Below are 25,652 nucleotides of genomic sequence, written 5' to 3'. Positions count from 1 at the left end.
ACAAAAAACATACAGAATTTTTTTAAAAATACTAAAAATACATATACAATTATGTCAGCTATGAAAGTACTCAGTAAACATTATTCATTGATGCCAACGCGCGGATTAAAATGTGACGGCTGTAATGTTGGTAAAGACTACTATAGTGATGGGTTTCGTTGCTTACAATCTGGAGTCTTCTTTCACAAAGAGTGTGTCATTTCCAATCTAGAGATTTGCTGCCTCTATCATCCACAACATTCTTTGCACATCAAACTACTTGCACAAAATGAAGAAGTCCATGAAGAATGCAAGCTTTGTAGAGGTAACTTGGCAAAGATGTATTACTATTGTTCAAAATATGATTTTTTTCATCGATTTAATATGCGCAAGAAAGCAAGTTGTGGTAACAATTGATGGTCCAAAGAACCACGATCATCCTTTATCCCTTGTTCCAATGATGATTACATTTACTTGTCATTTATGTGGACTCCTTGATGATCGGTTTCCTTACGCATGTAACTTATGTGAATTGAGTTTTCACAAAGATTGCGCCGAATCTATACCATAGATCAATTACTCTTGTCATCCTAAACACTTTCTCAAGCGTCTCACGCATATTCCGAGTTACACCAATGGAAAATGTTGTTTTTTTTGGAAGCAAACTTCGTAATTTATTTTATCATTGCTATGTTTGTAATTTTAGTGTGGATGTCAATTGTCAAAAGAATCCACCCGCTTTCAGTGTTATCCATCCTAAGACTCATGAGCATTCACTCATCATTATGCCGCAACGAAGTTTTATATGCAGCGCTTGTGGAATGGATGACGATCCAAATCCTTATGTATGTCCTCAATGCAATTTCATGATTCATAGAAATTGTATTGATATACCACGTGTTATAAAGATCTATCGTCATGATCACTATATTTATTACAATTATTGCCTTGATGCCGGAGATTGGAAATGTGAAATTTGTCATAAAAAGATAAATTGGACATGTGGGGCATATACTTGTTCGAAATGTCCGGATATTGCCATTCATTTGAGATGTGCCACAAGATTTGGGATATGGGATGCAATTGAACTTGAAGGCAAATCAGATAATACATTAGAGGCTAAATCATACCAGGAGATAGAAAAAGGAGTAATAAAGCATTTTAGTCATGAGGAGCATACTTTAAAGCTTAAAGACGAGAGTGACTCTAATGATGAATGCATGCGGTGTAAAACATGTAATTATCTAATGATGACTCAACACGAGGCCAAATTTGCAATGGTTGTGGAGATAAGGCAACCATGGTTTTAAGTTGTGAGGAATGTGAATTTGTTTTAGACGTTAAATTCTCAATTTTGCCAAAGATTGTTAAACACAAAAATGATAAAGATCATTTTCTATCTCTATGTTACGAAAAAAGAAAAGGTGAGCAATGTTGGTGCTAGATATGCGAGGAAACAATAAATCCAGATAAATGGTTTTATTCATGTGATCATTGTAACATCACTTTTCACATCAAATGCACACTCGGAGACTTCATATGGTTAAAGCCGGGAGGAGACACCAAATCACCCTTGGTTGATGTGATTCTTAACAATCGTATAACTCGACCATTTTGTGATTGTTGTAATTGTCGCTGTCAATACCCATCCATCTTGAAATTTTTTTGGGAAAACAGTGTGTTCCTTATAATGTTTCCAACAAGATATTCAAGTTATTTGGGAATAAATCTGATTTATATGTAAAGATTTATATTATAACAAACAAATTTGACAATGTATGTGTTATGTGTTAATATATAAGATTTATCTTTTAAGCATCAAATAAATTATAAACATGCCATTCCATTGTTGCAGATTATCAGTTGTAGTCAGTTTTGGATGTTACTTTGATTTTTTTTGCCTTAGTTACTTCTGGTTTTAAAATAACAGTGTTAAAATATATATATATATGTGTGTTTTCCACTATAGCTATAAAATCTCGAATTTGGTGATAGAATTGTATAATTATATTTTCTCGCCAAAATCACAAAATGACGATGTTGGCCAAATTTACGGAATATCGTTTACTCTTTAAAACTATAAATAATTTAATAAGAAAATAAATGATCAAATTGAAATATTTTATGAAAATAAAATATATAACTTAAATCATAAAACAATAATTAAATAATTGGACATGCCCATTGTCCATAATACTTTCATAATTTATGACATAAATAATTATTAATCGGTCAAATATAGTATATGTTGTAATACTATGGAAAAAACAATACTCCCTCCATTTCAAAATATAAAATGTTTTTAGAGATTTTAGTTTGTTTCATAATATAAGATGTTTTCAACTTTATAGGCAACTTTAAAATTAATTTTATATTTTTTATTAGTTGTTTTATGTAATCTTGTTTTTGATTGGTTAAATTTTTTAAAAGTAGACATTCCTCATTATGCGGAGGGAATATAATTTATAGGCAGAGATATAATACAATGAGTTTGACAAAAAAAAAAAAAAAAAAAAAAAACTCGTACAATGTATCTTGGAATTGATGAAAATATATAGAGAAAATGTGTATAATTAATATTCATATTGCCCAATGGTTCGATGGTAGAAATAAAAAATATAATTTATTATAATTGATGGAAAATACAATATTTGTGCTCTCGAATGGTGGCCAATTTTTTCTGTTTTTTTTTTTTTATTATTGAAGCATTAACCTTGTTTTTATAGCCTCTTTCTTGCTCTTAAGAGCATCTTTACTGGCGTTGTTCAATGCGTTGCTCAGTATTTTTAAGATCTAAAAATAAATCAAAAATGCCTATTTATTAGAGAAGCGTTTCTTTGGGAAGCATCGGAAGCAACTCAAAGCAGCTCATGAGACACGACACGTGACAATTTTTAGTTGGGTAATGAATAAATAGAAAAAACAATTTTTTTTTCTTCCTATTTTCCTTTTTCTCTCTCTTCTCTCTCTTTTCACTCTCGACGGGGTGATAGTAATCTAATGTTTGTGCAGATCGATCTGACGATTCGGGAACAAAACCGGCATTATCACTTATCCTGATATTGGAGAAGCAGCTTTCAGGATATATTGCTCTTGTAAGTTTTCTTACTTCTCCGATAAATTATTGATTTTGATTTTTTTTTGTCTGGTTTGTTTCTTACCTTAGTCGGATGTATCTAATTTGGTAAAATATTATTGATTGTGATTGAGAACATAATGCATCCTTAGATCGATTGGTATGATTGAGATATGTGTGCTTTCTAAAAAACGATTTTTTTAGATTTGGATTGTGTTTGATCACATCCAATGCGTTTCTTTGTTGTTATCGTTCTTAAATTTCGTGTGTCTGAATGATTATGACTGTGATTCTTGTTTCGATATTTGTTCACTGAGTGATCCACAAGTACTCGGTTTCGACCATTGTCACTGAATATTCCAAAACCTCTGTTTCCTATTGCGGGACAACCAATGGTGCATCATCCAATGTCAACTTGTAAAAGAGTAAATCTCTTCACCCCATTTCAACAATTCAGATCAATGGAGAATTGAGATAGAATGATGATGGTGATAATGATGATAATAAAACGAATCTTTATCAGTGGCTTAGTTTTATGTACCTCTGATCTTTTTTCTCTTGACTTTTTAGATATCTGCGAGAAAACAAGCCACATGGTTCAGCTGGTGGGCTTTATCACTTTAGAAATCTAAATTAACACCCAGGAACCAATTTCTGGTTATTGGGAAGGGGTGTCGATAGACACCAAGGGGAGCGTCGATCGACACCATCAATGTTTGGTTCGACCAGGTTGTTTTTAATTGTCATTTCTGGTTTGGTTTGATTTGATTGGGTTGTCTAAACCATGTATATAAGAGAAAACTCGACCTAGGTCGTGGAAAGAGGTTGTCTTGGCCGTTCTAAGAGAAAAGAGAGAAGAAAGGTGTTCTTGAGAGTTTGGAGACTTTTGGAGAGATTCTTGGCTTGTGTAGGAGATATGTTGCTGTGGAGTGGAGATCTGGTGCTAGGAACAAAGGAAAAGGCTTCTGAGGGTTGGTTTCGTCTTTGTTGAGTCAGAATCTTCCTGCAAAAGAGGTGAGTGCATGACCATGGCTTATCTAAGCCTGAGAATCCTTTGTTTGATTGATTTGCTGTGTTTTGTGGTATTGTTCTTGCTTGTGGTGGTTGTGTTATGGTTGTTAGAGGTTCCTGAAGCTTTTGGGTGAGTTTGGGGCGGATTGGAGATGATTGGAAACGGAGATTCGACGATCGGCTTTGTGCAGAACGCGACTGCGAAGTCGGTTTCGATCGACACCATGTTCGTGTCGGTCGACACCACTCAGGTCTCGGTCGACACCAACTTGTCTGATTCGTGATTTTCCTGGTTTGTTGTTTGGTAAACATGGGGAATCTCAGTTGCTTGTGTGTATAGCCTAGTAGATGGGAGGATTGCCTTACTAAGTATTTATGATAATACTTACGCATCTCAATCGTTGTTTGTGGTGTGCAGGTATGTGACGTGGAATCATGGCGATGAGGAGGAGGATGATATAGGGTCTCGTTTGTGTGTTGGTAGTTACATTGTTTATGTTGGAACCTTGGATAGAGTTATGCTAGGTTGTTGGATAGAATGGTTATGAGTGTTATTGTATTGATGATGTATTGGTTTTGTATTATTGGTATGTTTCCATTGTGTTTAATGGTTATTGCTGGTTAAATGATGAGTAGTGGTTTGGGTTGGTTAATTAAGAAGCATGGGATGCTAAATTATATATATTATATTTACTAAAAAAAAACGGGTTGGGTTGTTTTAGTTTGGTATCAGAGCCTTTACGGTTCTAGGATGGTTAAGTGGATGGTTAGAGCTATTAGGAATTTAATTGGGTGAATTATTTTACTTTTTGCTTGATGCATGATGTTGTGCGATGGAATTGATTATGAGTAGTTAGTCAATTTTCATGCGGTATGGAGTCCTGGTATCATCCTCTTCGAGCCTTCAATGAGATTCCACGGTAAGATGTGTGTTTATGTGCGATTTGAATTGTGTACTTAGCTTTCTGTTCTGGGTAGTGCAGATGGTTAAGGGTGGAGCTGTTGCTGGTCGTGGACGCACACGTGGTTGGGGACGCGGTCGTGGTTGTGGTAGAGGCAGAGTCCCAGTAGTGAGTGAGTCTTTTGAGCAGAGTGTGACAGCTGAGGGTGTTGGCGAGTCGCAGGACTTCAAGGAGGGGTCCATGAGTGTGGCCGGTGGTGATACTGATAACACCCGAACCAATTTCTGGTTATTGGGAAGGGGTGTCGATCGACACCAAGGGGAGCGTTGATCGACACCATCAATGTTTGGTTCGACCAGGTTGTTTTTAATTGTCGTTTCTGGTTTGGTTTGATTTGATTGGGTTGTCTAAACCATGTATATAAGGGAAAACTCGACCTAGGTCGTGGAAAGAGGTTGTCTTGGCTGTTCTAAGAGAAAAAAGAGAAGAAAGGTGTTCTTGAGAGTTAGGAGGCTTTTAGAGAGATTCTTGGCTTGTGTGGTGAGATTTGTTGCTATGGAGTGGAGATTTGGTGCTAGGAACAAAGGAGAAGGCTTCTGAGGGTTGGTTTCGTCTTTGTTGAGTCAGAATCTTCCTGCAAAAGAGGTGAGTGCATGACCATGGCTTATCTAAGCCTGAGAATCCTTTGTTTGATTGATTTGCTGTGTTTTTTGGTGTTGTTCTTGCTTGTGGTGGTTGTGTTATGGTTGTTAGAGGTTCCTGAAGCTTTTGGGTGAGTTTGGGGCGGATTGGAGATGATTGGAAACGGAGATTCGACGATCGGCTTTGCGCAGAACGCGACTGCGGAGTCGGTTTCGATTGACACCATGTTCGTGTCGGTCGACACCATGTTTGGTCCAGTGTCGATCGACACCACTCAGGTCCCGGTCGACACCAACTTGTCTGATTCGTGATTTTCCTGGTTTGTTGTTTGGTAAACATGGGGAATCTCAGTTGCTTGTGTGTATAGCCTAGTAGATGGGAGGATTGCCTTACTAAGTATTTATGATAATACTTACGCATCTCAATCGTTGTTTGTGGTGTGCAGGTATGTGACGTGGAATCATGGCGATGAGGAGGAGGATGATATAGGGTCTCGTTTGTGTGTTGGTGGTTACATTGTTTATGTTGGAACCTTGGATAGAGTTATGCTAGGTTGTTGGATAGAATGGTCATGAGTGTTATTGTATTGATGATGTATTGGTTTTGTATTATTGGTATGTTTCCATTGTGCTTAATGGTTATTGCTGGTTAAATGATGAGTAGTGGTTTGGGTTGGTTAATTAAGAAGCATGGGATGCTAAATTATATATATTATATTTATTAAAAAAAAAACGGGTTGGGTTGTTTTAGTTTGGTATCAGAGCCTTTACGGTTCTAGGATGGTTAAGTGGATGGTTAGAGCTGTTAGGAATTTAATTGGGTGAATTATTTTACTTTTTGCTTGATGCATGATGTTGTGCGATGGAATTGATTATGAGTAGTTAGTCAATTTGCATGCGGTATGGAGTCCTGGTATCATCCTCTTCGAGCCTTCAATGAGATTCCACGGTAAGATGTGTGTTTATGTGCGATTTGAATTGTGTACTTAGCTTTCTGTTCTGGGTAGTGCAGATGGTTAAGGGTGGAGCTGTTGCTGGTCGTGGACGCACACGTGGTTGGGGACGCGGTCGTGGTTGTGGTAGAGGCAGAGTCCCAGTAGTGAGTGAGTCTTTTGAGCAGAGTGTGACAGCTGAGGGTGTTGGCGAGTCGCAGGACTTCAAGGAGGGGTCCATGAGTGTGGCCGGTGGTGATACTGATAACACCCGAACCAATTTCTGGTTATTGGGAAGGGGTGTCGATCGACACCAAGGGGAGCGTTGATCGACACCATCAATGTTTGGTTCGACCAGGTTGTTTTTAATTATCGTTTCTGATTTGGTTTGATTTGATTGGGTTGTCTAAACCATGTATATAAGGGAAAACTCGACCTAGGTCGTGGAAAGAGGTTGTCTTGGCCGTTCTAAGAGAAAAAAGAGAAGAAAGGTGTTCTTGAGAGTTAGGAGGCTTTTAGAGAGATTATTGGCTTGTGTGGTGAGATCTGTTGCTATGGAGTGGAGATTTGGTGCTAGGAACAAAGGAGAAGGCTTCTGAGGGTTGGTTTCGGCTTTGTTGAGTCAGAATCTTCCTGCAAAAGAGGTGAGTGCATGACCATGGCTTATCGAAGCCTGAGAATCCTTTGTTTGATTGATTTGCTGTGTTTTTTGGTGTTGTTCTTGCTTGTGGTGGTTGTGTTATGGTTGTTAGAGGTTCCTGAAGCTTTTGGGTGAGTTTGGGGCGGACTGGAGATGATTGGAAACGGAGATTCGACGATCGGCTTTGCGCAGAACGCGACTGCGGAGTCGGTTTCGATTGACACCATGTTCGTGTCGGTCGACACCATGTTTGGTCCAGTGTCGATCGACACCACTCAGGTCCCGGTCGACACCAACTTGTCTGATTCGTGATTTTCCTGGTTTGTTGTTTGGTAAACATGGGGAATCTCAGTTGCTTGTGTGTATAGCCTAGTAGATGGGAGGATTGCCTTACTAAGTATTTATGATAATACTTACGCATCTCAATCGTTGTTTGTGGTGTGTAGGTATGTGACGTGGAATCATGGCGATGAGGAGGAGGATGATATAGGGTCTCGTTTGTGTGTTGGTGGTTACATTGTTTATGTTGGAACCTTGGATAGAGTTATGCTAGGTTGTTGGATAGAATGGTTATGAGTGTTATTGTATTGATGATGTATTGGTTTTGTATTATTGGTATGTTTCCATTGTGCTTAATGGTTATTGCTGGTTAAATGATGAGTAGTGGTTTGGGTTGGTTAATTAAGAAGCATGGGATGCTAAATTATATATATTATATTTATTAAAAAAAACGGGTTGGGTTGTTTTAGTTTGGTATCAGAGCCTTTACGGTTCTAGGATGGTTAAGTGGATGGTTAGAGCTGTTAGGAATTTAATTGGGTGAATTATTTTCCTTTTTGCTTGATGCATGATGTTGTGCGATGGAATTGATTATGAGTAGTTAGTCAATTTGCATGCGGTATGGAGTCCTGGTATCATCCTCTTCGAGCCTTCAATGAGATTCCACGGTAAGATGTGTGTTTATGTGCGATTTGAATTGTGTACTTAGCTTTCTGTTCTGGGTAGTGCAGATGGTTAAGGGTGGAGCTGTTGCTGGTCGTGGACGCACACGTGGTTGGGGACGCGGTCGTGGTTGTGGTAGAGGCAGAGTCCCAGTAGTGAGTGAGTCTGTTGAGCAGAGTGTGACAGCTGAGGGTGTTGTCGAGTCGCAGGACTTCAAGGAGGGGTCCATGAGTGTGGCCGGTGGTGGTACTGATAACACCCGAACCAATTTCTGGTTATTGGGAAGGGGTGTCGATCGACACCATGGGGAGCGTTGATCAACACCATCAATGTTTGGTTCGACCAGGTTGTTTTTAATTGTCGTTTCTGGTTTGGTTTGATTTGATTGGGTTGTCTAAACCATGTATATAAGGGAAAACTCGACCTAGGTCGTGGAAAGAGGTTGTCTTGGCCGTTCTAAGAGAAAAAAGAGAAGAAAGGTGTTCTTGAGAGTTAGGAGGCTTTTAGAGAGATTCTTGGCTTGTGTGGTGAGATTTGTTGCTATGGAGTGGAGATTTGGTGCTAGGAACAAAGGAGAAGGCTTCTAAAGGTTGGTTTCGTCTTTGTTGAGTCAAAATCTTCCTGCAAAAGTGGTGAGTGCATGACCATGGCTTATCTAAGCATGAGAATCCTTTGTTTGATTGATTTGCTGTGTTTTGTGGTGTTGTTCTTGCTTGTGGTGGTTGTGTTATGGTTGTTATAGGTTCCTGAAGCTTTTGGGTGAGTTTGGGGCGGATTGGAGATGATTGGAAACGGAAATTCGACGATTGGCTTTGCGCAGAACGCGACTGCGGATTCGGTGTCGGTCGACACCATGTTTGGTCCAGTGTCGATCGACACCACTCAGGTCTCAGTCGACACCAACTTGTTTGATTCGTGATTTTCCTGCTTTGTTGTGTTTGTTTGTTGTTTGGTAAACATTGGGAATCTCAGTTGCTTGTGTGTATAGCCTAGTAGATGGGAGGATTGCCTCACTAAGTATTTATGATAATACTTACGCATCTCAATCGTTGTTTGTGGTGTGCAGGTATGTGACGTGGAATCATGGCGATGAGGAGGAGGATGATTTAGGGTCTCGTTTGTGTGTTTGTGGTTACATTGTTTATGTTGGAACCTTGGATAGAGTTATGCCAGGTTGTTGGATAGAATGGTTAGGAGTGTTATTGTATTGATGATGTATTGGTTTTGTATTATTGGAATGTTTCCACTGTGCTTAATGGTTATTGCTGTTTTAATGATGAGTTGTGGTTTGGGTTGGTTAATTAAGTAGTATGGGATGCTTAATTATATATTGTCTTTATTAAAAAAAAACGGGTTGGGTTGTTTTAGTTTGGTATTAGAGCCTTTACGGTTCTAGGATGGTTAAGTGGATGGTTAGAGCGGTTAGGAATTTAATTGGGTGAATTATTTTCCTTTTTGCTTGATGCATGATGTTGTGCGATGGAATTGATTATGATTAGTTAGTCAATTTGCATGCGGTATGGAGTCCTAGTATCATCCTCTTCGAGCCTTCAATGAGATTCCACGGTAAGATATGTGTTTGTGTGCGGTTTGAATTGTGTACTTATCTTTCTGTTCTGGGTAGTGCAGATGATTAAGGGTGGAGATGTTGCTGGTCGTGGACGCAGACGTGGTAGGGGCAGAGTCCCAGTAGTGAGTGAGTTTGTTGAGCATAGTGTGACAGCTGAGGGTGTCGGCGAGTCGCAGGACTTCCAGGAGGAGTCCATGAGTGTGGCCGGTGGTGGTACTGATAGGACCGTAGGCGCTGAGGGGGTCGGTGTGGGCGGTGTCAGTGCCCGAGTGGCCGGTGGTGCTAGGGTTCCGGGTGTGGGAATCCCAGCAGGTGGAGCCTCTGTGGGAGGTGTGGACCTTGCGGGCTTGTTGACACAGCTGTTGGAGCGGATACCGGGAATGGGTCCGGCTCAGACTCAGGTAGTGCCACTAGTGGTGGCGGAGGAGCAGCAGCTAGTGGCTGCGGATGTGAGAGCTCATGCTCGTTATTTGTCTATGGTGAAGGAGATGCATAAACTTGATACTGCGCGGTTTTCGGGATGTATGGATCCTATCGCTGCAGATGCGTGTGGAACGTAAACATGGGGAATCTCAATTGCTTGTGTATATAGCCTAGTAGATGAGAGGATTGCCTCACTAAGTATTTATGATAATACTTACGCATCTCAATTGTTGTTTGTGGTGTGCAGGTATGTGACGTGGAATCATGGCGATGTGGAGGAGGATGATCTAGGGTCTCATTTGTTTGTTGCTGGTTACATTGTTTATGTTGGAACCTTGGATAGAGTTATGCTAGGTTGTTGGATAGATTGGTTAGGAGTGTTATTGTATTGATGATGTATTGGTTTTGTATTATTGGTATGTTTCCGCTGTGTTTAATGGTTATTGTTGGTTTAATGTTGAGTTATGGTTTGGGTTGATTAATTAAGTAGTATGGGATGCTTAATTATATATATTGTATTTATTAAAAAAAAACGGGTCGGGTTGTTTTATCTAATCATGGAGGATAGCCCGGTTAGTCTCCAAGGATCTTACTATATTCAACCATCTCTTCTAGCTTATAAACTATTATGGATTAAGTGTCTCTTCTCACATTTGAGTTCTTGTGTTTACGTTGTTGCAGTCTCATATCTTCCTGCTTAACTTTGATGTTTGCTGCAGTTTCCCCTTGCCGGAAATGCTTGGTATGTTCTTATTTTTCTTAGACCGAATCTTGTTTGGACTCATATTTTGGTTTTAAAAGATCCCTCTTACTCTTAACTAATTAATCAACAGAGGCTCACAGGGGATATGGTGGAATCGGAACTTTTCTTGTGATCAAGGTTTGTGATTCCATTCCTTTTTTGACCAGGAGGAACAACTGTCACAAAATTGGTTAATAGCAGGCATCTGATCAAAAAGTATCTCTCTTTCTGTTTGTAGGTTTTTTTTTTTTTTTTGTAAGTTTGTAAACTTCAAACCCATAACCTTGTTCTATCAAGTTCTTTGAGTTTCTCTCTTTCTTTTTTGTAATTATTTAAATGATTGAGCAACCTTCTTTGGGTTCTTTAGTACAGGGATGATTTTACTTAAATTTTTTTAAGATTGTTTTAGTTAATATAGTATTAATTATATGATTAATTAATATGTGAGTAATATAGGAGGATTGCTCCACTAATGATGGTCTAAATGTGTCTTTTTTTTTTTTTTTTTTTTTGACCTCGGTCTAATGTGTCAATCCATTTAATCCTTTGACTCTCAATTAATGCGCCTGTTTTGATGTCTCATTTAGTGCATAACGTCTTGACTTTGACTCGACTCGGTCTACTTTCCAGCAAGCCTATCTGCGAACTACGTTGCTGTCCACCTTGGTTTCCCAAGTTCCTAGGGAGTTCCTCATATTCTATCCAAACTCTTGTGGTGTTCTTGGAGATAAATCACATTGGTGTCAAACTGTTCTCTCCTGGTTTCAATTACACATGTTCCTTTTTTCAGGTAATGGTTCCAATAATTAACTTACAAAATAAATGTTATAATCAATTCATAGGCTTGAAGGACAAGTCTACTCCTTTGACTATAACAATTAATTTATGAACACATTAATTTTAATATTTGACCACCTCTTTTATGCAACATGCACATTTTTAGGTTTTTAAGTTGACAGGCCTCCGGTGCATTAGAATTATCCGGTGTGTGGGATCCGTTACCCAACAACTAACTGAAAAATTACTAAAACAACAAAATTCATAAAAATTATCCTTATCAAATTTATAAAATTTCATGAAAGTACAAATATAATTGAAATTATAAAAGTAAAATTAAAACAAGATATGTCTACTTTTATATTTGGGCATGCCCAATATCTATACCTGTATTGCCTTTGGACAAAACTTTCACAAATTTTAGAATACTTTTATAATTTGTGATATATATATATATATATATATATAATTATGAGAAATACCCTAAATAGCATTAAAATAAGTTTGTGGACAATTATAACATACAGTCCATAGACTTCCAAAAATAGCATTATTTGACACATTACAAAATCATTTTAAATTTATTTGTGATTTTTTAAAAAATATATAGATTTACTATTTTACTCGGGAGGAACTCGCGCTTAAAGCGCGATATTAAGATTTTAATAAAAATGGTTTTGATACTTTAGTATATGGTGTTTTTTGAGTAATTATTCAATAATTGTTATCTTATTTAGAATTTTCATATTTACATAAGGGATTAGTTTTTAAAGTTCCATAATATTCACAATGTAAAATATCAATGAAGTCTTCTATTTTTTTAAAAATTGTAAGGAAATTCTAAAAGATGAAATTATAATGTTTTATCCTAGTTACAAAATAAAGTTAAGATTAATCCATATTAGGAATTCATGTAGCGATTACTACAATCATACTTTTTAAAAAAGACATTCAAACTACAAAAAAAAAAAAAGAGGCTCCATTCTTTACAGATGAGTTCTTGAGCTTTCACCTTGTTGCTTCATCACATTGTTTATGTAATAACGTCCAGCAAATTCAGACCTGTTAATATTTAAGGTATTTAAAGAAAGATTACTTAAACATCATACAAAGTCTCAAGAAGATGCCAATATCTTACATATCCTGGTGATGCTCCAGTCCTTCAAAGTCTGGTCTTATGAAAATCTTCGAAGAGGCCAATGTGTTTTCAATACATGGTGCATCTATAGATATTTACAATTTAAAGTGAATTTATTGGTTACCTTATGAAGATTTTTATCAGAACTAAATTATGTTACATACCTACATATTCTCCGACCTTTATAAACCACATTACACAAAACAGAGGTTCGGTTTTGTATATGAGATGGCAGTCGTTTGATTGCCATGTAGACATGAACTAAGAAGCGTAGTTGTCTTTGAGATGACACTTCACTGTCTCATTCCTACATGTTATCAAATTAATATAAATCTTAACATAGACAACTATAAAATGTAATAATTGTCTTTAAGGTAGAGTAAATTTCTTTCACCTGCCATTCAACAATATGAGAACAACTTCATCACTATTAATGGCACTCGCAGGTCTTCTTTTATATTCCACATTCATTATACACCCACAAACATCTATATCGAAAAAAAGACAGAATTTAGGTTTCCAAAGTGTTACTAAACTATCTTTGGTAGGTTTAAGTCATACTTTCTATAGGAGGGACCAATACACAAAGCTCCAAAATTTATAAAAAGATTGTAGCTTTCCGAACAGAAAGACACCAATTTATTATATTCACGGATTGTACCAGAACTATATAAAATAAATTAAAGAAACATTTACCGAAAGAGATGGGATGATTTATTCTCCCACGGTATATGTCATCCAAATCCTCGAATCGAAAATAATTCTTTGGACTCAATGATTGGAGCAACATCATCGTGGTAGCATCCGTAAATTTAATCTGATAAGGATGGTGGGTATTCCTCTCCAGCAGAGTTGGATTGATGACTTTGAAATCTCTAATTTCTAACCACTCACCATTGTCGATATATTTTTGGAGTTTAGCGAATGTATTGGGTAAAAAAGATGCTTCAATTGTGTCACCCTTCACAGTTTAACAACAATTGTGTAAGAAGTGTTAACTACAATAACTGTTAGAACTTGGAAATTAAGAAAAAAATCATCCAAATAGAAACTCTAACCTTTACATCCACAAGAAGCAGAACTCGTTTTGTAAAGAACTCTCTGACACTCCAAGAATGTAAGACCTTCGCTTGGATATACCAATTAGTTCTTCCGGGAAGAAGATTAGCAATATAATCGATTCTCATAATTTCACAAATTAGGGTTCTTCTCTGTAATCGAAAACGAAAGGGGGATTTTTTGGCTTCGAGAGAATACAAAGTGTCACGTCTTAACGTTTCGCCTTAATCGTTTAAGTGGCTCACCTTTTTGCGATTATTAAAATTTATAATCTATTATATAAATAAATATTGTCTTAAGAAAAGTGTTGTCACTTTTTTATTTTTATAAAGGAAAATAAACCCTGAAATTCAAATATTAAATGTAAAAGGAACCATGAAAATCGAATAACAAATGTATAAAACGAAATGTTATAGTTGATATGAAATGCTTAAAATAAAATCATATATTTTCAAAGACTTCTTTGAAAACCACACTAAGGGTTTTGTTTTGGCATTTCCCTTCTTCATCTGTAATCAAAACCTTCAGTCATTTTCTGCTTGTCACTCTAGAGGATGCAACGTAAAGCTGTCCATGTGTAAATACAGGCTTAGGTAGAAACAATCCAACATGTTCTAACGTCTGACCCTGGCTTTTGTTAATAGTAATCGCAAATGCAAGAGCAACAGGAAAATGACGACACCTCATATGTAAGGGAAACTTTGCATCCGGTGTAGAAACAAACATCCTAAGAATAAGAACTCTATCAATGACATTTTTTTCACCTGTTACAATCCTTGCTTCGATAACATGATTAGCCATTTGAGTAACAATCAATCTCGTTCCATTGCATAAACCTCCCTTAGGATCAATATTCCTAAGCAATATGATAGATGCTCCCTTTTTCAATGTCAGAACATGGTTAGGTAATCCAGAAACTTGAATACTGTTTAAGAATTCCTTAGTGTATATCATGTCATCGTAAGAACTTGTATCGAAAGTCTCAACACTATATGAACTCAAATATTGCCTCTCTTCCCCTGGATATAATAACATCAAACTGAGAATCTATTTGTATTAGATTTTGTTTGCAAAAAAAAAAAAATACTATTTATATACCTGGAATTTGAGAGAGCATAATAGAATGATTTATTTCCCCACTTAACGACGTGAAGGAAAACATCATATTGTATGCTCTTATATTATCACGAAAGTTGTCACTCCTATCATCTTGATTATATAACAACGCCGATAATTTATTTGGTGGAGTTTTCAGCTTGGGGAGCTTGACTTTCCCTTTCCCTTGTGGAAAATTAGACACACGGATTACATGCCATTGTCTAAGAATTAAAACATTTAACAAACCTGATCATCAGTTAAAATCATCTCTAGGGTTGAACCAAGTTGGAGAGATTTTTCTTCCCATAAACACAAGATTCTAACCCGGATTTTCCATTCGTATTTTGAAGGATTTAAACGTGAAACAAGATCAGTTGGAGAATTAATGACAATAATATAACCTGTACTTAACAAATTCAATAATTATAATCAAAATTAGATTGTCAAACATAATAAAAGCATTGAATGAAGATAAATTTTTAAGAATCTTAAAATATATTTGAGAGTTGGATATCAATCATAAGCTCTGACCAAGGTCTATATATACAACCTTAGAGATTGCTATATATTTCTAAATTCACAATATTAATTAATAATATAATAGATAATGGTAAATATATAACATATATATCTCTTATATATGTTAAATTACTTATTTAAACAATACTTATTTACATCCTAATCATATCGTTTATGTTATTTTTTTATTTTTTATTTTTAAATATAACCAACATATATTCATTTTCATAATTATAATAATTTCCATCTTTATCACTTTAATTTTATTATAATCAATATACTTATAAAGATAATCATCCACTTAAGTAAGTATGTATAACATGTTTATGTATATATTTTTTGAGATATGTTAATTTTCTTTTTCAAACAATAGTTATTTCTACATTTATCATTTCAAATTTGTAAATTTCTTAAAAATCGTGGGCTTTCTCCTTTGCGAGTTTGATTTTTACAAATGAAGGTATATAATAAAATTTTCTTACATATTCATCGTTTAAATTTACGAAATTATATAAGTTTAAAAATATACATTTTTATTTTTTATTTATTTATGTATAATTTTTTAATTTATAATAAAATAATTTTTAAATAATTTTTTTATTTACAATAAAATAATTTATAAATATTGTCAGAAACATTTATAATAAATTTATTCACAAATTAAATATTATCAAAATTAGTAATTAATGATTCTATTAGTCAAAATTCAAAAAAGTGTAATATTTTAAAAGATAAAAGATCAATATATTAATAATTAAATTATTGTTACATTAAAATAAATAAAAACTAAACCAAAGGAACAAATGCAACAGCAACATTGTAGGGTAAAAAAAAAGTGTCTTCTCTTTGAGCTTGGCTTCCATATCATCTCTTTATGACACCAAACAAATTGATATGGGATTTCAGAATAAGTGATTTTTTTGGCTTGAAGAGCTTGTGTATTAAATAAAATCCATTCCGAGAATTTAGTTCTTGCAGTTGTCGAACGAATCACAACATCATCATCACGACCATCGCCATTGTGGTGTTCTTTAGGTATATTCTGTTCAATATATATATATTTTTTTAAGTAATAATTTAAAACATGGAAATAATTAATCTAATTAAATTGAAACTAAAAAGGAATTTTAAAAAATTTCGATTCCACATACCCGAGAATATACATGGCTATTTACGATTATAGTTTTCCTGCAAATATGGCAATCCAAGTAAAAATCAAATTATGAGATCAGTTATAAGAGAAAAATACAATCGATATAAGCATTGTGATTATATAAAATAATACTTGATATTAATTAGAAAAAAAAATTTGATCGATTCAGCTGGAAAATAAGCATCATTATTATACTCTTTTTAAAAAGTGAACAAAGAACAACCAAAGCATTATGATTTATGGATCTTATGTTCAAGAAACAACTATACGAACATGAAAATAAAAAGAATGAGTCAATCAGTCGATTAATTGGCTCATAATAAAACAGTGAATCGGAATACAAATATAAATTTTGAGAACATGATTAAAGATTTAAACGTGAAACCTCAACCAAAAAAACACAATATTATATCTTTTTGTAAGGTGAACCAACAGCAACCAAAGCTTTATGATTAGTGGATCTTGCTTTCCAAGAAACCACTATACAAACAGGAAAATAATAGGATCAGTCGATGAATCATAAAAATCAGCACAATCGATATACAAATATAAATTCGAGAACATGATAGTAGAATTTTTGAAATTTATTAAACTATAAGTCGATTAATTGGCTCATAATAAAATAGAGAATAGGAAAACAAATATAAACTTTGAGAGCATGATTAAAGAATTAAACGTAAAACCTAAACCAAAAAAGCACAATATTATACCTTTTTTTGTAAGGTGAACCAACAACAACCTAAGCTTTATGATTAGTGGATCTTACTTTCCAAGAAACCACTATACGAAAAAACAAAATAAATAGGATCAGTAGATGAATCATAAAAAAAAACACAATCGGTATACAAATACAATTTCGATAACATGATAGAAGCAGTTTTGAAGTTTATAAAACTATAAATTCAAGGGAGGAGAGTTTTCTTTTTTTCTTTTCATTGTTGAGTTATGGTGAAAGCAAACGATAACATTATATTTATAGTTGTAAAGGACCTTTTTATTTCTAGGGTTTACAGTAAGAAAGTGTATATTTTTTAGGGTTTACAGTAAGGAGGTGTATGGTCGTCGGGTTTTTTTTTGCTGCAAAAGCCCGTTAATTTAATAAGCCCATTAATTTACAGTAAGGAGGTGTATGGTCGTCGGGTTTTTTTTTTGCTGCAGAAGCCCGTTAATTTAATAAGCCCATTAAGAAAACTGAACCATAATTGTAAAAAGGGTGTTTTCCGAAAATTATAGGGATATATGTAGCAAATTCTCTTTTTAGAAATATCTTTTTTTGCAATTAGATTTAAGTTGTCGATTTTTTTGATTTATTTTTAATGCGAAAATAGGTAAATTTACGTCTATGGGCAAAGTATTTCAACGTCAAGGGCACTTTTCATTAATGACAAAACAGTAATCCGTGCCTGAGATTGAATGTGGGACGTTTTGACTTCTGCTTTAATATAATAGATATTTAGGGTATAAGTTTGAGATATATGATTTATTATCTAGAGTTTGGGGTTTAATTTTGAAATACACTATATTATTTTGAAACTTTAGAGTAGATGTGCTAAATTTGAAAACAAAAACTATATTGATGCTAACGAGAATTGTCCTATACATAATTCTAATCTTGAATTATATATGTCGTATACTGTTGGTACGGGAACATAATAAATCTGAAAATCAGACCAACTGGCCAAATTACTAAAACAATAAAAGTTGATGATGATGGTCAGTTCCATATACTTCCATAATTGGTTGTTTCTTTTAATTAGTCTATAAAAGCGGGAATAACCAGCTCATAGATAACTTTCACAACAACAAAAAAAAAGCACATAGATAACACAGGTTGCATATGGAGTATACATACTCAACTTATTAATTATTATACAATATAGGGTTTTTGTATTCGAAATTATTTTTATCTGCTGAAAGGTTTCACTTCAACCCCTGCATCTGTAGTACTTGGGGTGGCCACGGTGGTACCTGTTCGACGGAAGAGGCAAGGCTCTTCCTCCACCACCGGAAGCTGCCGGAGCCCCCGTGTCATGTTTGAGAGCTCCATAGTTGAGGTACCTAACCTTACTCGTCAACATCATCCTCTCACCACTCGGTGATGTCACCATATCCTTAGTTTCTTCATCTTCCTTTAGGATAAGTTTGTTCACCTCTCCATCTTCTTCATCGCTCTCGTAACGTTCTTTCACCCACGTGTTCTTCACGTGATGATTTCCAGATACACGTTCTTCGTCGTTTTCGGTAAATGTGTAGTACTCCATGCTTGATGATGTTCTTTGTACTTTGAGTTATATATATTTATTGGTACTGGTAGGGGCTACATCATAATTTATAGTGGTAGTTTTGGTTTGTAACTTGTAGTGCTTAAGCGTATCTTTTTTAACTTTCGTTATCTTATCGAATTTTCACTTTTCAAAAAGGGTATTCGAGAATAATTAAATGTAATCGGATGTCCCCGAAGAAAAATTAAATCAAGTAGTACCGTACGTGACTACGTGTGATCCACGAAATGGTACTATATTACAATCAACTATTTTTTAACTAAGAAAGATACCAGAATTTTAGCCCATACTCTCTTCATGCAAGCATAAAACCATAACATGGTAAATTGGTATTAAGTTATCAACGTTGGTCGTTAAGTTATAGTGTATGTAGTTTAGATTTATTCGGTGTGGATGGTAGAACATTATTTGTAATATATACACACATTTTGGTTAAACATTTGTTTAAAAAAGATCTTGTAATGATATTTTATCTATGTTATTTACAAATGAAAAGATCTATAATCAGAAGAAAAAAAATGCAAAGCTAAAAGTTAAAAGTATATTAATATTTTAAATAGCTTCATAAAACTTGCGTATATCGTTTTCCCATTGTGTAGCATATAACAAGGCCTAAAAGCTCATGTAATCAAGGAGAGTAAAATAACTAATTATTAGCAAATTCGCCTTCGTAAACTGATTTTCAAAAATAAGAACACTGTGTAAGTCGGAATTGAATAATACTTTGGCAAATTCGGATTGTTCTGATGATGCGAAAATATCGTTATCTCATAAGAATCCTATTCCAAAATATGAGGTGAGACGACGACTCACGATTCTTAGCCCCCCTTTGCGCCTACTTAATTGATGTCTTCAGCAACGGCCCACGTTGCAGCAGGTGAAAAGTATAATAAGGACTAAAGTTATGAAAACTATATTGTGAAGGGAACGGTGGAGACCTAATCAACAAATTTGGTTAACACGGAAAAACGAAATATAATAAAAGACAGATACTTGTAGTTGTACAAGTGGGTTTTTTTTTTGTCAACTTGAACGTCTTACTGAATTATGTGTGAAAATAACATGAAAAAAATTGTGTTAACTTTTTTCGTGTTGTCAATATAAATAAACCAATAAAAAAAATATTTTTAATATATAAACAATCATGATTATACATCAACAACAACACAATGATTCGAACCTACTACCAATCAATTAATGCTGACTGGTAAACACTTTACCGTTGAGCTACTGAAGAACAACGGGAGATTAGATCTCATAAATTTCAATTCTCGTTCTCAACTCATGACCAATATGAACTCGAACTTTCCTTAGTAATTCGCAGAACTTTTTTATAATAGCTCTGTTTCATGCCTAAATTTATAAGGAATTTCAAAGCGGTTTTATTTCATTATATTCTATCCATATTCCAATTCTATTTATTTAATATTTCATTTAGTATCATTGACATAAGAGATGTTATTTTTAGTATATTTCTTTTTATTTCTATATAATAAAAGTTGCAAAATTATTATATAATAATCCAGAATTTGAAATAGAAAAAAATATTAAAGTTTATGAAGGTTCTTCAATCTTTTATAATATATATCTATCTAGGTATCAGTGAGTAGGTTGTTGTGGTCGGACTCTATTATAAATGTCTGACCACATTTTCCATAGGTCCCTCTTATCTCTTCATTCCGCGAATGCTTTTTTTTTTTTTTTTTCCTTCCATCATATTCTTTTATATGGGGTGACACACTGACACTCAAACGTGAACAACAAAACCGAAAAGAATACTGAAAACAAAAAAAATGGAACCGGAGTGTAGAAATGTAGAAATTTTTATTAGTTTAATTTATTACATAAGAGACACAAGGAGCCTAACTTAAGTGTACAAACAAGTGTTTTATCTGGATCATCTAATGACCTCTTCTACTCCCTTTTTTATTCAACTTTTATATAACACACAACAACCAATAAAACTCATTTTAAACTTCACACACATAACTCACTCTTTAAGCATGCCAATTTCATATCCAGATATCTGAGGTGCAGTCTCCACCTGGATATCTCATCTCATGGGCAAGCGCAGGACCCTCTGGTTCATCACCAAAGTCTACAAACAAGTCAGGGTTTAAGGTGAGACCACCTTTGTCTGTATCAACATCAATCTGAATTATGTGTGAGCCTTTCTCCATGATTTCCGGGTAAAACTGACGATCCCATGCGCTGAACAGCGAGTTTGTTGCATACAAACGTTTCCCATCAAGGCTCAGCTGGATCATTTGAGGTCCTCCTCTTAGATAGTTACCCTGACATCACCAACACAGAGCTTCTATGTAATGCAAATTGTGAAACTTATAATTAAATCCTCAAAAGATTAAAATTTCTGGCACAAACCTTGATCTGAGGAACATTAATTTGGTAAGTGTTACCGTCTTCTCCAACCGCCTTAACAGGACTTCCCTTTTTAAGTAACCCTCCGACCCAAATTTGTCCTGTCAAGACAGGGTTTTTAGGGTCCTCGATGTTGTACTGACGAACGTCTCCATGGAGCCAGTTCACAAAGTAGAGAAATCGATCATCTAGGGAGATCAAGAAGTCGGTGATAAGCCCCGGCATCTCTGGAAGAATCCAGTTTTCTACTTTCAGGGGTTTAACTGATATAACCACCTAAAACAAGTTGGTACACATTGCTGGTTAGTCATAGATTTGTAAGAACCAAAAAAAAAAAGAAGATTCAGTAACTACACTTGCCTCATGGCTCCATGTTTCATCACTGTTCTTGAAAAATCTTATCATATTACTCGACAAGGCACTCCCAACATACCCTGTATCTTTAGACGGTTCATGCAAGAATCTAATCTGCAACCACATATAAGTTTAAGAGAAACAACCGGTCAAGTTTAGCCCTTTCATATATGTAGTTTAAAAGAGATGTGTGATAATGTTACCTCCAAAGGCAATAGACCAGTCGGTCCAAGGTCAATCAATTGTTTCATTTCACCACCTGGCCAACTATAAACATGTAGATGACTTCCATACAAGCCATCAGCAACGTGCTGGAGATCAAAACCTTTGGAGAAGGCTTTAGGTGCTCCCCAAGATGTGCTGATCATGGTCTTGTGACGAGGTTGGTACCAAAAATCATACCCATACAAAGGACTATGTCCTGGCTTTTCCCACCTGAATAACATCCCCAAAAAAAACATACACATCAATTCTAGTTACATGCTTCTAACTTTTTGTCTTATGTCTACATAAGAACATAACATGGTATCACATAACCTATTCTTGATGTTAAAATCAGAATCAAGAAGAAGAAACCCATTCCCCTTGGCGTTCCCCTCTTCATCTCCAAGACACGACACCAAGATCTCCCCTGTAGCAAGGCAATGAGCCGTATGTGGAAACGCCAATCCAGTCTTATCAGCAATCTCTTTAGGATCTACATACTTATACAAAGACGGAGCCCTCGGGTTTTCTTTAGTGTCAATCGCATAAATGCGACCAGATCTTCATCCCACAATCAAGAAAAGACAACAAAAAAATCTATTTAGTAAAACTTACAAAAGTAATGAGAGGGCCAAAATGGAAAATGAAAAGGCTTAAGGATCTTTTTACACAAGAGATGGTAAGACAAGATAACGTCTATCAGCAGAAGCATCACCATGACAAGAACTACAAGAGTTCCAACCAGAGTGATGAAGCTCATCACCAACAAAAGGCATTGGTAATCTATGAATAACACTTGAATACGAAGGCGAGTTTGGATCCACATCCACCGTCGCCAAATAATCCGGTTTCTCTATTCCAGTTCCTTTTAAAAAAAAAAAAAACCACCAATCAAAAGTTAGATACAGAGAGGAACCAGTATTTTTCCGACATTTTCTTGTTCAATTTAAGTAAAAGACATAAGACATCGTTTCATACATCAAGATCAGATCCGGTAATAGAAAAAAAAACATTAGTCACTCGATCTGAAGATTCCATAGGACCTACTAAATCTTGAATTAAAGGTAAAGATTCTAACTTTGAAAACTTTCGATCTAAATTCTTGAACATTATAAAAAAAAAATGATCTGTACGTACCTGCGTAGACGGAAGTGACATAGATGAGCTTTTCACGAGGACCAGACATGGCAGCGAGAGGCGTTGCGTAACCAGGACCACCGTACTTGCAACATTCTTTGCCTCCGCCGTTGCTCACCGGAGCCATTACTTCAGTTTCCGTCGCCATATCTCTCTCTCTCTCTCTCTGTGAAGTCAAATCTTGAATTGTATATAGCAGGGGACAGTGGTTAAGCTACACGTCTCTAACGTGCCTTTTTTTAGTGTAACGCCAACACACGGGAAGCTTTTGGACGTATGCGAGTGAACGATATCTATATAGTGACTCACCCTAATCCACGTAACTAATGTTAGGCATGTGAAGGAGAAACAATATTCAATAAAAAAAGTCAGATTACTGCAAAATTAGTAAGTTGTATTATTGTATAGTGATGTATGTATAATTAAAATGCGTCTCCATGCAACAAACAGATTAGATAAAAAAATCAATTTAACCAAATAATGTCCGTTGACAAAATTGATTAAATATAATTCGTCAACTGTCTACACACTACAAGAAAACAGTCGATTTGTGATGAAAGAATCCATCACAATTCCCTCGCAAATCGACAGTTCCAAGGGATTTGCGAGACACAACTATTCCTCGCAAATCGCTTCGCGCAAATAAGCTGACATCGCAATTCCCTCGTAAATTTTGCGAGGGATATTTTCCCTCGCAAATCTAACGCAATTTGCGAGGGATATATTCCTCACAAATCCCACGCACATTGCGAGAGACGTTTGTACTCGCAATTGTCAAGCAAATTGCGAGGACTTTTTTCCATCGCAATGTTTGATCCGTCGCAAATTTTGCGACTACTTTGCGACGTCCATCTGCCTAGTACTGTTGGTATTCGCTAATTTGTAGCAATTCTTCATTTTTAATTTTTTTTTCTTTTACCATTTTTATATTTGATTTTTTTTTGTGAATAATGTTTTAGATGTTAAAAAAAAAAATAATAAAAAGAACAGAATTGAAAATTCAAAATAGAATAAAACATAAATATTACAAAACAAAAGTCATGTTTAAGTTTTCTCCCTCACGGGGATATCAGAACAAAGTGAGAAGAGTTTTTAAAAGGATTGAGAGAGAGAGGTCACGTTTCTGGTCCCAGTTTGGCTACCAGCTGCTCCCGTTTCACCTGTGTTGCCCTCTGGGTTGGTGCCTTCCTGGTTGGTGCCTTCTGGGTTGCTCCCTTGTTGGTTGGTCGGGTATCGAAACTTGGCAGCAAACTCAAGATTCTTTTCCGCGAGATAGTCAAAGTATGCATCATAGCTATGCATTCTTTGACTACTTTCATGGATTTGACTCGCATGGGTTTGGATTTGAGTTGCCTGGGTTTGAATGCATTCCTCAGCGGCAGCAAGCTTCTGAGCCAAGATAACCGGATCATTAGCTGGAGACAGAGGTTGCGGACAGCTACTGGTAGAGGACGCTTTAAGCTGCAGAGAACCAACCCCAAAAATTCTGTTTTTCTTCTTCGAAGCAACCTAAAGACAAACCAACAAACGACAAGTTACAAACATACAAAAGAAAACAATGGATCGCATACTAAACAATTGCAAGTTATCACAAACTAAACAATCCCAAGTTATCACAAACTAAACAAGGAAGTTATCACAAACTAAACAATCGCATGTTATCACATACAAAACAATCCTAAGTTATCACATACAAAACAATCCTAAGTTATCATATACAAAACAATCCTAAGATATCACAAAATCATTAACAAGACAATCGATAGCAATATACGATTGGCAACTGAACACACCAGAAGCACTAAAAACTAACTTAACCACACAGTTCAACCATTGAGTATTTTTTTAAAAAAGAACTAAGAACGTGTATCTTACCTCAGTGTAAATTTTGTTTTTGATATGAATGGGCACCCCACCAGAAGCAGAACTCTCTCCATTCTCCCTTGTGCAAAGCTCAGATTCTAACTCTTGAATCTTGGACGACACCTCATTGAACACGGACTCAGACTTGCCATCCGTAAATGAGCCATCTGGTTTTCGATGAGTGTCTTCTAAGATTCGTAGGAAATCCGGAGTTAACTCCCCAGTGATCTCAGACTTGAAAGAAACAAAAAAGAGGTTGATTAGTTAACAAATAAAAGTAGAGAAGAAAAAATCATATGCGAGAAGATTTACCTTTCAGATCTAGAGAGGATAACGGAGAGGACGAGGTCGGAAGAAGAACACTGAAAGAAGAATACCAGAAAGTACGAGGTTGGAAGAAGAACACCAGAGAGGACGAGGTCGGAGGAGAAACACCAGAAGAAGAACACCGGAAGAAGAAGATGGGAAGAAGAATATCGGAAGAAGAAGATCGGAAAAGGATTAGGGTTCGATCGAAAGAGAAAGAGAATTAGCGTTTAGGGTTTGACGGCGAGTGTTTTGGGTTTGAGCAAGCTCAAACCACGATTGGTCTTGTATATATAAACTTTTTAAAGCGTCGCAAAGCCCTAGCAATATTTGTGAGGGATTACCTAGGCTACCTCGCAAATCCCTTGCAATAAACTTAAATTGCGAGGGATTAGCTAGGATTCCTCGTAATTCCCTCGCAACATTTGAGTGTCTAGGGTTTACAATTTTGCGAGGGATTAACAAGCACCACTCGCAATTCCCTCACAATGTTTAAAATTGTGAGGGATTAGTTAGGAACACTCA

At 35.7% G+C, this 25,652-nt stretch overlaps 6 protein-coding genes across 24 annotated transcripts; 2 read left to right on the top strand and 4 right to left on the bottom strand.

Annotated features, from left to right (window-relative positions):
- The first annotated feature begins 60 nt into the window (after nt 1–60).
- Nucleotides 61–1,289, top strand: LOC109126794 (protein VACUOLELESS GAMETOPHYTES-like). The gene has a single exon (XM_087468602.1). It carries the CDS (start codon nt 615–617, stop codon nt 1,287–1,289), a length of 675 nt encoding a protein of 224 aa, XP_087324728.1. The 5' UTR covers nt 61–614.
- A 1,631-nt stretch (nt 1,290–2,920) lies between these two features.
- Nucleotides 2,921–11,783, top strand: LOC104719054 (uncharacterized). 19 transcript variants are annotated; one of them, XM_087469767.1, is made up of 11 exons: nt 2,939–3,074; nt 3,384–3,480; nt 3,626–4,069; nt 5,050–5,613; nt 6,622–7,185; nt 8,192–9,009; nt 9,753–10,249; nt 10,364–10,688; nt 10,798–10,858; nt 10,950–10,996; nt 11,446–11,783. In XM_087469767.1, the coding sequence occupies exons 6-8, from the start codon at nt 8,905–8,907 to the stop codon at nt 10,506–10,508; spliced, it is 747 nt and encodes a 248-aa protein (XP_087325893.1). In that variant the 5' UTR covers nt 2,939–3,074; nt 3,384–3,480; nt 3,626–4,069; nt 5,050–5,613; nt 6,622–7,185; nt 8,192–8,904; the 3' UTR covers nt 10,509–10,688; nt 10,798–10,858; nt 10,950–10,996; nt 11,446–11,783. The 19 variants fall into 19 exon arrangements, 16 of the variants coding, with proteins under 16 accessions (XP_087325902.1, XP_087325901.1, XP_087325905.1 ...); XM_087469776.1 differs by lacking the exons at nt 3,384–3,480; nt 11,446–11,783 and adding an exon at nt 7,294–7,460 and having other exon boundaries at nt 2,921–3,074; nt 8,192–8,469; nt 8,552–9,009; nt 9,753–10,688; nt 10,950–11,247; XM_087469775.1 differs by lacking the exons at nt 3,384–3,480; nt 11,446–11,783 and having other exon boundaries at nt 2,921–3,074; nt 9,753–10,858; nt 10,950–11,247.
- Nucleotides 11,784–13,034: 1,251 nt separating this feature from the next.
- On the bottom strand, nt 13,035–13,960 carry LOC147936129 (uncharacterized). Its single transcript, XM_087468601.1, has 4 exons — nt 13,832–13,960; nt 13,470–13,734; nt 13,168–13,261; nt 13,035–13,080 (listed from the first exon to the last, which is right to left on the bottom strand). The coding sequence occupies exons 1-4, from the start codon at nt 13,958–13,960 to the stop codon at nt 13,035–13,037; spliced, it is 534 nt and encodes a 177-aa protein (XP_087324727.1).
- A 400-nt stretch (nt 13,961–14,360) lies between these two features.
- Nucleotides 14,361–15,148, bottom strand: LOC147936128 (uncharacterized). The gene is made up of 2 exons (XM_087468600.1): nt 15,142–15,148; nt 14,361–14,851 (listed from the first exon to the last, which is right to left on the bottom strand). Exons 1-2 carry the CDS (start codon nt 15,146–15,148, stop codon nt 14,361–14,363), a joined length of 498 nt encoding a protein of 165 aa, XP_087324726.1.
- Nucleotides 15,149–18,327: 3,179 nt separating this feature from the next.
- LOC104719053 (uncharacterized) lies at nt 18,328–18,909 on the bottom strand. Its single transcript, XM_010436898.3, has one exon. It carries the CDS (start codon nt 18,861–18,863, stop codon nt 18,528–18,530), a length of 336 nt encoding a protein of 111 aa, XP_010435200.1. The 5' UTR covers nt 18,864–18,909; the 3' UTR covers nt 18,328–18,527.
- Nucleotides 18,910–20,689: 1,780 nt separating this feature from the next.
- Nucleotides 20,690–23,333, bottom strand: LOC104719051 (selenium-binding protein 1). The gene is made up of 7 exons (XM_010436896.3): nt 22,959–23,333; nt 22,491–22,686; nt 22,155–22,382; nt 21,821–22,052; nt 21,624–21,731; nt 21,267–21,539; nt 20,690–21,178 (listed from the first exon to the last, which is right to left on the bottom strand). Exons 1-7 carry the CDS (start codon nt 23,104–23,106, stop codon nt 20,897–20,899), a joined length of 1,467 nt encoding a protein of 488 aa, XP_010435198.1. The 5' UTR covers nt 23,107–23,333; the 3' UTR covers nt 20,690–20,896.
- Nucleotides 23,334–25,652: the final 2,319 nt, after the last annotated feature.

This window comes from Camelina sativa, chromosome 10, assembly GCF_030686135.1.
Source record: "Camelina sativa cultivar CO46 ecotype springtype chromosome 10, ASM3068613v1".
Lineage (NCBI taxonomy): Eukaryota > Viridiplantae > Streptophyta > Magnoliopsida > Brassicales > Brassicaceae > Camelina > Camelina sativa.
Note: the sequence above shows the minus strand (reverse complement) of the source record. Positions and strands in the feature narration are given on the sequence as shown.

Coding starts and splice junctions, on each gene's coding strand:
- LOC104719054 (XM_087469767.1), top strand. CDS start 8,905: ATGATTGGAAACGGAAATTCGACGATTGGCTTTGCGCAGAACGCGACT. Junction 9,010..9,752: donor TGTCGATCGACACCACTCAG/GTCTCAGTCGAC, acceptor TGGGTAGTGCAG/ATGATTAAGGGTGGAGATGT. Junction 10,250..10,363: donor GCTGCAGATGCGTGTGGAAC/GTAAACATGGGG, acceptor TGTGGTGTGCAG/GTATGTGACGTGGAATCATG.
- LOC147936129 (XM_087468601.1), bottom strand. CDS start 13,960: ATGAGAATCGATTATATTGCTAATCTTCTTCCCGGAAGAACTAATTGG. Junction 13,735..13,831: donor TGCTTCTTGTGGATGTAAAG/GTTAGAGTTTCT, acceptor TAAACTGTGAAG/GGTGACACAATTGAAGCATC. Junction 13,081..13,167: donor CTCATATTGTTGAATGGCAG/GTGAAAGAAATT, acceptor GATAACATGTAG/GAATGAGACAGTGAAGTGTC.
- LOC104719051 (XM_010436896.3), bottom strand. CDS start 23,106: ATGGCGACGGAAACTGAAGTAATGGCTCCGGTGAGCAACGGCGGAGGC. Junction 21,732..21,820: donor CTGGTCTATTGCCTTTGGAG/GTAACATTATCA, acceptor ATGTGGTTGCAG/ATTAGATTCTTGCATGAACC. Junction 21,179..21,266: donor TTAATGTTCCTCAGATCAAG/GTTTGTGCCAGA, acceptor TGGTGATGTCAG/GGTAACTATCTAAGAGGAGG.
- LOC104719053 (XM_010436898.3), bottom strand. CDS start 18,863: ATGGAGTACTACACATTTACCGAAAACGACGAAGAACGTGTATCTGGA.
- LOC109126794 (XM_087468602.1), top strand. CDS start 615: ATGGAAAATGTTGTTTTTTTTGGAAGCAAACTTCGTAATTTATTTTAT.